The following is a 12,065-nucleotide window of genomic DNA, read 5'->3' as shown; positions in this document are numbered from 1 at the left end:
TGTCAGGGAACAGCAGAACATGATCATGGATTTTACCACAGTGCTAAAACATAAAGACATTGTAAAAAGGATGCTGCATGACCTAAGCTGGTTAAGAGAAAATCAATACACTGCCAATGAAATCATTCCAATAGAAACAGTATCATCACAATATTGTTATTTTGCCCATTGGCAATGTTTGCAGCAACTTCAGCAAAGACCAGTGATTAGTACCTCCACTCACATGGGCTCACGTGTCCGCTACATTTCCACAACTAGCTGAGTTACTGCACGTGTGTGTTGAAGTGTAATTATGAGTGTAATTATAGATCTTGTGTTTTTATTGGATCCCAGCTAAATCATACTCCTGTTTAATTACCCCAAGTATAAAACCATCTTCCAAACAAGAGCATTGGTTATTTCCTTGAATAGTTTAAATTACACTGTCTTCTAAGAGAGACACCATGTGCTGCTCTCAATGTTGAAATGATGTATTTATCAGAGCTTGTGAATAAACATAAGGTCTTCATTGATTCTAATACAACATTACTGATAGAACATTTCAGGGAAGACTGACTCTTAATAAGATTTATCTGTGATTATCATAGCACTGTGCACAGTGATGGACCTAAAGCAACGTAACATGAATACATCAGTAAGCATTCTCTTGACTTAAGTGAGTGTCAGCTCTGCTACTTTGAAGTCTGACAGTGAAAAAACAGACATATCAGGGGCAAAAACTAGCTCATATTTTACCCTCACCTTCATTTAACTGCAAAGCTGAAGATGCTACCCTTATACATGATAACAAAATGCAGCCTGAAACTGTCTTATGTTTAATGCTGACCTAATGTGAGGAGGTTTTTCTGCAGCAGATGCACAGCACCTGGGACAAAACGTAACCATAGAAGCAGAAACACTACACTTGCAAAACCAGGCCCTTTGTTGCATTTACATGACATATTTTATAGAGTAAATTGGTGCAACCAGGGTTAGGGTTTTAAGTGTAAAACAACAGATTTAGACAGCATTAGACATTTTTTCAAATACCAGCAGAGTAATTTTGAGTATCAATGTGTCGTTTTGCTGTTTTTTTTAAAGGTGGCAGTCTCAAAGTTATACAATGAATGGAACACAACACAGAGACACTTGAACAGAGATGGCAGATGGCTCAGACCCAGTTCAGACCGAAGATTTGTGACAAGACAAAACTGCTTTAGAAGGTTGCAGGTAAACGTTGTAAGTTAAGTTAACGTTCAGGAACACCTCAGAAAAATATGTTTTGTAATGCTAAACATGGCTGTTAGTTGTCTAAATATCTAATATTAATACAAGAAAATATAAATAAATTAAGCATAGATAACTTTTCATCCATACACAACATTCATCACACTTTCAAACGAGGCTACGCTGGAAGTATACACCATGTACGTATGTCTATTGGAGCTGCCTGTGGTGTCATATCTTCTGTACAGAGAATCTTTGGTGTTGTGTGTGACTAAGCTTTTCAAGTAGCTAGCAGATGGTTTTAGAATGTAAGTAACAGCACCTAGTTCAGAAGCCATTGGTCAGTTACAAGCTGCTAGCTGGTGGACATGGCGTTTTGGTGGTGGAGTTGGTGAGGCTCAATGAGCACATGCTAGAGGGAAAAATACAGAGGGTTGAGTGAGTTATAGAATAACTAAAGAGAGGGAACGCTGTAATCCAAAAGTGAATCAGAGAAATCAACCCTTATTTTTACTGTTTCCAGGGTTTTTTCTGGCCAAAATTTGGGCTGCGGCGGGGAGGGGAGCAAAAATTAGCGGTACATGAGCATTCACAAGAGCCGAAACGTGCACGCTCATCAAGTAACATGTGCATGAAGTGCCCAGCCATTGAATACTAAACTAACATGTCATGTGCACACTGTTTATATTATTATTACCACTCTCATTATTTGTGAGCAGTAAGTGTGCCAGGGCTGACGTCAAAACCCGGAGGTTTAGCATCGCGCAGGTTTGCATAATCCAAAACGGATTAAGTCAGAAAATAAGATCTGTGACTCACGTTTATGAGACTTACATGTTTTGTCCAGTCAATCTTCAAATTTGAATACCTTTTTATATTTGAAGCTTAAATGTGATATTTTGTTATTAAAAAAATTTAGATTTTCCGCAACATTATGAGGTCTGTGAAATATAAAATATGGGTGAAAAATGGGTTTTTGTATGAAACTTTGTGTTTTTATGTGAAATAATTCACCACACTTGTCTCAAAAGTACCGGAGTCTTTCTGTCCGCCTCAAACTTTATAATGCCGGAAAAACCCTGATTTCATACTAGAAATGAAGCTGAAACAACTTAGCAAGTATCTCAATATCTCTGTCCTCATTTAAACTTTAAGATGCTTCAGATTCTACCCAGCTATAGAAGTCAGAAGTTAGAACAGAATCACAGAGTTGTTGCTATGGAGATAATACACAATCTCATCACATTGACGTGAACTGGCATGTGTCAGAATGTTGCAGACATGCATGTTGCAAGTAGCTGTAAGTTTCAACTTGTCCCGTCGCAAATCTTTGATCAGAACTGGGCTCTAATGTGTCAGTTGACATCACAACAGAATTGTGAGATACAACAATGAATTTTAGAAAACTGAATCGATCAACCTTATCAACCCTGGGGAGTTGCACCAAAGAGCTCTGATATACCTGTATACACACTGCAGTTCTTACACCACACTACAGTACCATTGTTGTAGAAACTATTTTGTGCATGTTGGTTACTGTTCTGACTGCTGCAACCAAGTCCCCACCACAGCGACCTCCTGGTTGATTCAATACGGAAGTGCCAAAAACTGCAGCTCTCCGAGTGTCCACTAGAGGCAGGTTTCATAATAGGGCAATTTCTCATTATCTCCCAAGTTAAACAGGCTGTTTTCACAGCATAATTAAACCTATTTAAGGCCTGGTACAAAAAAACATTCTAGTCTGTTTGTTTAGGTCAGGATTTTTTTGGATCAGGCTAGTTTTTATTTCATTGAAGTTAAAGTTTATGAATAGTTAGAGGCGTGGCCTCTGGAGTGACAACTAGCCTCTGGCCCTCACTTCTCCTTGGAGGTAAACGTCAGCCAGGTGGATGTATCTTCCTTCCCCAACGCCCTTTTTTGATGAGAGGAAATGAGGCAGAGTCAAAGTCTGACAAGACAGCGACTCCTGTAGGTGAGGACGATTGGATCAAGTTGATAGAACTGACCCCGACGGGTATGCTACTTCTATTTTTTTATACAGTCTATGGCTGCGACATATTCTGGGTTTACTGCAGTGGCTCCATTAATAGAATTCAGAATTATATTCACACATATTTAGGTCACTTCAGAGATGGCTTATCTGAGAGCAAGGGCTGATTAACAGTCATTAGTCCTCTACAGAACTGTTGTAAAAGAGATGGAGAGAGAAAACTGGAGGAGGAAAATACAGAAAAGAAGAGATACTATAGAGAAGGAGAGAATAAAGGAGAGACGATGAAGTGAAATGAGAAGGGGTGTAATGAAGTGAGATACAAATGTCAGTTAAGAGAGAATGGGGGAATAAGTAAGGTAGAAAGAGGGATGAGGAGAAAGCAGATGGCCACTGGTGTTCCTCAGCCTCGGTTGTACCTGTGATGCTGTGTTTCTTTCATACATCACCCTGAGAGCAGCATGTCTGCTCTGGCCCCCTAGGAGATTAATTAGCAGACTCAGCTAGCGGAGGAGCTGCTGATATAGGCACCCAACTCAACCCAGAAGATAAATTCCATCGTCTGAAAGCTCAAAGTTCAGCTACTTTACCACATGCAAAACAGTCTGTTTGAGGACTTTGGAGGTCCAAAACTACGTCAGTATCTGGTGTAGGTGAGAGAGGAGTGAGGAGGGACGGGGCAACCGGTACATTGTTTACTCTTCTGTGTGCATTTGGCTATTCTGGGTATAGTTAGGTGGCTCACCTACATCCTCATTTATTGAGAGAACATTTAACTCTTAGTGAAGTTCTACATGTATCAACACATACGGTGAACCTGAGGTATAAAGTTGCACTGCACTGATGTAACCATTACTAACAGTTTGCTAGCAGTGTAATTAAGATGTCAGGTAGTGCGTCAAACACTTAATTAAGTCTCATCAAACCTTGTCTTTTTACAAAGAAGCAAAAGAAGGAAAACTGGATACTTTTCAAACCAACGCTATGGCATCATGTGACACCTTTATATAAAACATTTGGAGTGAATGAAATGCCCTATTTTAATCTATCTCAATATACATTTTCAGCTGAGAGAGTGACACATCTGGTAGTTAGCGTCTTTCAGGATCCCGTAGAGAAAAGTAGGACGTAAGTAGAATCACACAAGAATAGGCAAGGCAGCACCCAGGGGAACAGGAAAATATGGTACTGACAATATATTAAACCACATACTGAGAATCCTCCCCACTGATTCAATGGTTTTCTTATTTTTGTGTCACTGCAAGCAGCCTCGCTGTTTTTGCCTATTAAGGCCTAATTGCTTGTATTTCCTGCACTGTTCATGTCCTCAGCCCTAATAGTCAGAGGCTGGTGCTGAGTTGTAAAGCACCAGGTTTCTGGGACACCAGCATGACTCTTAGACATAGGCCATTATGGGGTAAAACTACTGAAATGGATTATCAGGTAGAGCTTTGTTGTAAAAATCGAAGAAAAAAGTAGCTTAATAATTCTGCAATATTGTAAAAGTGAGCTAGCCCTCCAAGACTTTATAATGCAAAAGAGAGAAGATTACCACCGTGCATGTTACACGCATGGGGTGATATGATACACACTTCTAACAATGACAAAGAGCAGTAATGCTAATCAGTGTTTATAGAATAATTTACATTTAAAATAGTTAGTGTGTGTGTGTGTGTGTGTGTGTGTGTGTGTGTGTGTGTGTGTGTGTGTGTGTGTGTGTGTGTGTGTGTGTGTGTGTGTGTAAAACTGAGCACAAATGTGAACAGTAGGTCAATACTGTAAAATGCTGACAACATCCTCCTCAGCACACTTTTGACAGCCTCCCCACTGAGAATATGTTGAATAAACAGATTTAGACTTAATAGGCAGAGAAAACAGGACTTTTTTCATATGCCAATCAAAAGTCAAACACACAAAGAAATGCACAGATTAATGCATGGAGCTGGGTTTTCAATAAGCCTCTAAGATTTGATTGTTACTGTGTGGGTTTTAGCTGAGTCAGGCTATGTAGCAGCAGTTTGGCTTGGGTGGGCTTAAACCATGATGTAGCAGGAACCAGAGGATTGCTGACTGGTAGGTGGGACAATTGAGCATAATGAATCAAACTTGATGTTTCAGCTTGCTCATGATGACCAGCGTAATGACTGGAGCGGCCAGCAAAAAGCACTACACATGATACGCGGTAAAAACGCTTTGCGCCGACGCTTTGCGCCGAGATCAACATCAAGCCGGCTAGTTCCCCGAACTGTTTAACGTTATATTAAAGTCGTATCACGATCTCTGTAGAAAAAGTAATGATGGAGGTTTATAAGAAGTCACACCAGGTTTGTGAATAGGCAGTTTTATGAGCTAAGGGTTGTTTTAATACTAACTTCAATTTAGCCGTTTACTGGGTCCCTGCGCCCAACCTCGCGGTGAACCCAGCGCAAAAAGCTTATATGAAGGCCACTTAACGGTGAAACTCCATGGACTCCGTCAGCGGTGCATGTGACTCTGCTCTAGTTTTTACGTGGCTCATCTATTTATCCCCCTCTGCTCACGGCTACGCATCCCTAGTGACAGAGTTGGTGTAGCCCGTAAAAAACCAAGCTGCATCCTGCCTCCGTACGCTCTGCCTCAGTTCCCCATGGAGTTTAGATGTAACCCTTACCGTCAGCTTTTTTCACGTTAGGGCAATTTGTTGCCTTAACGCAACCATCACCTTTTGTTTCCTAAACGCAATTAAACACAACTGTCACAATCTACTTATTGTGGCCATTTCCAGCATGAAATAGAGATATAATTTCGTAAGATATAATATGATTTTTTGTGCATTAATCTTCATAAAATTTCCTAGGAACCTGTTGATGAGAATACGTTGACACCCTACGTATATCATCATTTACAAACTGTTAAAGATTCAATTGACTCATACAAAAAGATAACCCTGTCAATCCTCATCTATGACCCATTAGAAGTGTGTGGTGGTGTCTGTATCTGCAGAGACCCTGCCCTCTGCCTGCATATTCTTTCTTTTCATTATGCTGTGTTTGGGACATTTATAGGCGTCATTCTTTCTGTCTTTAATTAAAGCACACAAACTCAATAATGAATCAGTCTCAGTGAGAGTCTCCATTCTGCATCTAAGAAATCTGTCCTGGTATCTGTTGGACGTTCACTGCTAGATTGCCAGTGCACATGTAATGTCTACTGTCTCTTGTAAATTGTTTGCTTTTTACGGCCACATTTGCACTCAGTCTCAGGTCCTGGTATGGACGTATGCACAAAGTAAGTCTTCAAATAGCAGTTAGCAATACGAAGCAGTTGTGACTGTTCATACGCTCCAAACTTTATTGATATAGTGAAATATTGACATGAAAAATCAAGATCCCTCCACCAAGGACTGAGAGGACAAGTCCAGCAGTTCAAATCCAGAGCTGCAAACTGTGAACACACTACTCAAGGCCAGCCACCTGGGACCACATCCATTCCATCTGACTAACCTGTGTTTGTAAAGCCACAGTCGTACTGCTTGGCTGATCTGCCCATCCCCCGCCATCACTTGGCAGTGCACACAAACTGTCGAGCAGTCTCTTAAAATCGAACATCCTTTGAATGCACCCTTCAAGCGGGCGACGAGCCTCTCAGGATAATGCACAACAAAGTAGGGCAAAAGACAGCTCGGCAGTGTTTGTGCTGGTGCAGAACCAAATACAGATCGCAAAAACAGAAAAGCAGATGTACGCACACTCTCACAGACTCCATCTGATGCACTTGGCAACAGTGAGTGAAATATTAATAGCTTTAGGAATTTTAGGCTGCTCAGTTTGTGCCGTGTCTGCATGGAGAAAGAGTGTGTGCATGTCAGTTGGGTTTGTCTGGGTCATCTTATTCAGCAAAATAAGCATTATTATAGTCAACAACACGAGACTTTTGCTTTACCATGCAGTTACTGAGCAGGAACCATAAAACAGTTAATTCCATCTTCCAGCAGCTATATCTAAGTAAACCATACTTAAATGCCACAAAAAACTGCTGACTTATATATTAATATGATTAATAAAAGGTAGAAATGATTAACCCTCAGAGATAATGCAGCAGCCCATGTGCCAGTCAACTCACGAGCCAGGGGGTGAGTGCAGTGCCACGTGAGCACACAGCCTTGCTTCAGACTCTTGCTCAATTCCTCTCATACATTCATCTCTCCGTACCTCTGCCACTATTGAGCACTTTAGGGTTGAATAGACAAGATGAAAAGGCTCTTGATGCATAGAGATGAACCGGAGAGCTGTTGAGGGCAAGTGAACCAATCCACTGACCTTCTTATGAACAGACCAGACCAATGATTTTGGCCAGAGACATCACTGCACGCCACCTGCTAGGTGTTTTTTCACACTGGAACCAGCTACTGCAGCCCAGCTCCTCTGTTACAGTTACTGAGCATTTTTTAAATGAAAGTACCACAGAAAAAAATAATGATACTGAAGAGTTAGGAAAATTGTCCAGCAAAATTCAATTTTTTTCACTGCAGGAAAATATATAATCTTGCATTCAGCTAAAGTAGAATAGGTTTGAAACCCTCAACACAACACACACCTACTTGTCTATTATCTCTCTTGTGCACACATTCTCATATTATAAAAACAAATACAAACAACCGCATGCAACCATAGTTTGAGGTATTGTTCTACACTGGAAATTCAGTAGAGAGAGCATCACAACATGAAAGGTGACAAAACGTGACCTGAGACAAGCAGCTGAAGCATCAACGTGGCAGGAAGTGCAAAGCTGCTATAGCTGTAACACATTTTCCACAATCAATCAAGAGATTAAAACCAAAGCACAAAATCAAATCACCGGCATTATGCATGAAAACACAACTGCAGTGGTGTAATAAGAAAGAAAAGAAAAAAGGGAGGAAGAAAGACAGAAAGAGGAACTTCCGGTAGAGCTGATACCTAGAGGAAAGAGAAAAAAATGGTGTGAAAAAAGTAATGCTCTTGTATTCATCTCTAGGAAATGACTGTACAGAGTCCAAAGACCTTTGAGATTCAGAAAGTGGGGAAAAGGAAGAATTAAAACGCAACATTCAAAAACAGAAAACAACAGAGAAACCCACACAGACAGAACACAGGCCACAGGACAGATGAAGCACATGTTAACATACAGTACAGTGGCTGTGCAGGTGCCCTACCTGTTTGGCTGAGCTGAGAGGTGCTCCGGCTCTTGCGCGACATGCCGACCATGGCCTGCATTTTGGCACCAATGCTGGAGCGCCTCTTCTTCTCGTCGATGCCTACCGTGCCGACCGCCGTGTCTGACTGGCTGCCGTCCGTCTTCTCCAGGTTACACATGTCCCCGCTGATGCTTGTGCTCTTGGTCATGTTTATCCCGCCCGACGAGCCCATCTGCCTGTTTTTCATTTTGGATGCAAAGTCACTGTCAGCCACCACCATTGACATGGGGGCAGGCAAGGACAGAGAAGAGAGGACAGGGCAGAGAAGAGAGGACAGCGCAGAGGAGAGAGGACAGCGCAGAGGAGAGAGGACAGCGCAGAGGAGAGAGAACAGGGCAGAGAAGAGAGGACAGGGCAGAGAAGAGAGGACAGCGCAGAGGAGAGAGGACAGCGCAGAGGAGAGAGAACAGGGCAGAGAAGAGAGGACAGGGCAGAGAAGAGAGGACAGCGCAGAGGAGAGAGGACAGCGCAGAGGAGAGAGAACAGGGCAGAGGAGAGAGGAGAGCGCAGAGGAGAGAGGACAGCGCAGAGGAGAGAGAACAGGGCAGAGGAGAGAGGACAGCGCAGAGGAGAGAGAACAGGGCAGAGAAGAGAGGACAGCGCAGAGGAGAGAGAACAGGGCAGAGAAGAGAGGACAGGGCAGAGGAGAGAGGACAGCGCAGAGGAGAGAGGACAGCGCAGAGAAGAGAGGACAGCGCAGAGGAGAGAGGACAGCGCAGAGAACAGAGGACAGCGCAGAGAAGAGAGGACAGCGCAGAGAAGAGAGGACAGCGCAGAGAAGAGAGGACAGCGCAGAGAAGAGAGGACAGCGCAGAGGAGAGAGGACAGTGCAGAGGAGAGAGGACAGCGCAGAGGAGAGAGGACAGGGCAGAGAAGAGAGGAGGCCAGCGGGGAGGATGTGAGAGAGATGATGGCAGAGGAAAACAGGAGGAGAGGATAGAAGAGGAAAGAAAAAAAGGCAGGAGAGGGACAGGAGATGAGAAGGCGTGGGGTGAAAAGGAGAGAAGGACAGAGTTCAGGTACAAGAGTTCATGACTTACAGTATAGCTTAGTTTAGGGTTTAAAGTGGATGTACTTTACTGTATATTGTAAAAAATTGTTCTTGCAGTGAAAAATCAAATGTTACACTTTTCAGCTCCCTTAATCTCTTAGCACTTACATGTGTTTTGATCATTTTGACCTGTGAGTTTCCTTGTGTTGTATTCTGTCAAACACAAATGAGTGAGCACTTGAACAGCGTGTGATTCCATTGATCATTGAGAACTTTAGAAGCCTGTTTGTGACACTTTCAAAGGTATTCAACACATGTTTACTATCACTATGTTATAGTGAGTGCACACAGAATAATGCTTAGGCTACTTTTAAACGTGTACTCCATAAGGATGGAGATACCTTGTTTCTAGCGGCCTCTTTGGCAGTATGTATATGATATATATGATGTAGTTGCAGATGACCCTGTTCTTTTAGAAGCCTCTATCTTGTCACGGTCACGGTCACTATGTGTGTTGACTTTTTGTGCAAGAACTGAAATATTGCAGTTTGAACAAGATGTTACTCAACAAATTGAGAGCTTCACTGAGGTCTAACAAAAGTGTTGAACGCGTTTCCTTCCTCACAAAACACTTAAATTGGTTTAAAGTTAGAACATTTTAAAAATATTGTACATACTGTTCCTGTTGTTCATTTATTTTATATTGCCCTGTGTTTATATTTTTCATATTTTTCTACAATTTATTGTTTCTTATTGATGCTTCTTCTATGTTTGCTATCCTGTTTGCTGCTGTAATAAGGACATTTCCCCCTTTGTGGGACTAACAAATGAATATCTTATCTTAAAAAAAAAAAGGTTCTTAAGCTTCATTATAACACCCATGTGTACATGCTCTCAGTCTTCTTCTTCACTGCTCTTGCCGGCACAGTTGTACATTTCTTGGTTCATTAATACCTCCTGTAGATCAGTGAGATACTGTGAAACCACCAGCAGGACTGTGTTGCATGTACCAGAACAAACAAAACAGGGACCCACATGTAAAAACATTGCTCCACAGTGCTACCAGTGTTCAGAACCTCCACATGGTACCTTTAACTTTCAATCCCAATTTTTAAGCAAATATGGTCAGTGTATCCTTAACGTTGTCAGAAAAACAGAAATGAGTTAGTTAAGGTCCAGAACTGTGATTGTTTTACCACCTGCTGTTCGAGCTTAATCTCCAGTTCAAATTAATGTTTTTCTATTTAAAAAATTGAACCAATTGACCAAGAAATGTTACCATTTATTTCAATTCAAATCATTTTAATCAAAGCATTATTGTTTTTGTTTTTTGTTTTACATACAACTTAGAGAAAATAGGACATGCAAGTTCATTTAGTCTATTTCATTTACAACCGGAGATAGGAAACAATTTCTCTGCACCTTAGTCGTGACCAGACACTCGTACGTTTACATTTAACTGCTCACAAAAAAAAGTTGTCAGTCATCAGCATTATTCTCCAGCTCTTCCTGTTTGAAAGGAAATAGGCCAGTGTCTAAATGAGGGTCTTATTTTAGCTCTGCTTGTAAAATTATCTTTAAGAGACAAATTACATTCTGTATCATTGGCTCTGCATTCTTAATGGGATGAGTTATGTGTAGTGCCCTCAGGCTACTTTTCATTAATTAAAGTGTCTGACCTCCACCATGTAACTGTCTTATAAAGATAACTTATGGAGAGACACGCTAACTTAAACGAGAGGAGGATCGATGCAGTTCCACAATTGACTCCATCAATTACTTCAATTAGGGTCCTTCAAATTCTGCTCTTTCATATATTAGACATTAGTGTTTCATGCCATTGTATTAGAAAGAAGAAAATGATCAGTATATAATCGAGATTATGTCTGACACTGTAATAGGATTTGAAGTGCAAGCAGCAAAATTGCATTACCTTGACATTGAAGTGAAGTGAAGTGAAGTGACGCTTTTAATTTAAATGTTAACCCTTGTTGGAGCCTGAGTACTTCAAATCTGCTAGGCATTCATAGCCTGGCGCCTGTTTTAAAGCCTTAAGCCACTCTCTTTCCAGAGAGGGAGAAAATACTTTTTTTATATAGGAGTTAGATAATAAGTATTTTCCACGTAATATATGTATGTAGTATGAAAACTCATACTCTGACAAGAACGAACATTCTGCACTGTCTCATTTGAATTCTAAGAAAGAATCTAAATTTGGTTGTTTATACACATTATTTTGGTAGCCAGCTGGTGGTGAAATAAGCCAGATGTGCTCCCGAAGAATGCATGCACCTCTTTCCTCAGTCTGCAATAAAAAGCCTTTTGTCTATGCCTGTTTGAATGCCAGTGGGTTCTGTCATGGATCAGCATGTACTTTAGTGCATACATATTGAATGCTTATTGGGGGATTAGTGCCTTTGACCAGTTAATGCAGTCCGGGAGCTTTGAGGCAGACTTCAAGCACCTTGACTCCTGACAACACCACAGGCTGATGTGGTACAGTGAAACTCTAAAATACGTTCTTTCACTATCATCACAGAGAGGTTGTATTGCATCTGGCCAACACAGAGTGATAATGCTGTCTCTTATATTGCATCAAATATCAGCTCAGTGGAAAGGTCAGGGGGACTGGGCCATTGTTGCCTCTCCACATGCCCACTGAG

At 41.4% G+C, this 12,065-nt stretch overlaps 1 protein-coding gene across 5 annotated transcripts in view; it reads right to left on the bottom strand.

Annotated features, from left to right (window-relative positions):
• The window catches only part of rims2a (regulating synaptic membrane exocytosis 2a), a gene marked incomplete at both ends in the record, with an annotated part of 185,209 nt that overhangs the window by 12,981 nt on the left and 160,163 nt on the right, over positions 1 to 12,065 (bottom strand). For 3 of the 5 annotated variants that reach the window (XM_083918612.1, XM_083918613.1, XM_083918614.1), the window contains one exon: positions 8,370 to 8,614. In XM_083918612.1, coding sequence (XP_083774738.1) covers positions 8,370 to 8,614 — 245 coding nt within the window. The remainder of the gene's footprint in view (positions 1 to 8,369; positions 8,615 to 12,065) is intronic. The other 2 variants (XM_083918610.1, XM_083918611.1) reach the window with 1 other exon arrangement.

Source organism: Echiichthys vipera, assembly GCF_963691815.1.
Source record: "Echiichthys vipera genome assembly, chromosome: 8".
In the NCBI taxonomy this organism is placed as follows: domain Eukaryota; kingdom Metazoa; phylum Chordata; class Actinopteri; order Perciformes; family Trachinidae; genus Echiichthys; species Echiichthys vipera.
Note: the sequence above shows the minus strand (reverse complement) of the source record. Positions and strands in the feature narration are given on the sequence as shown.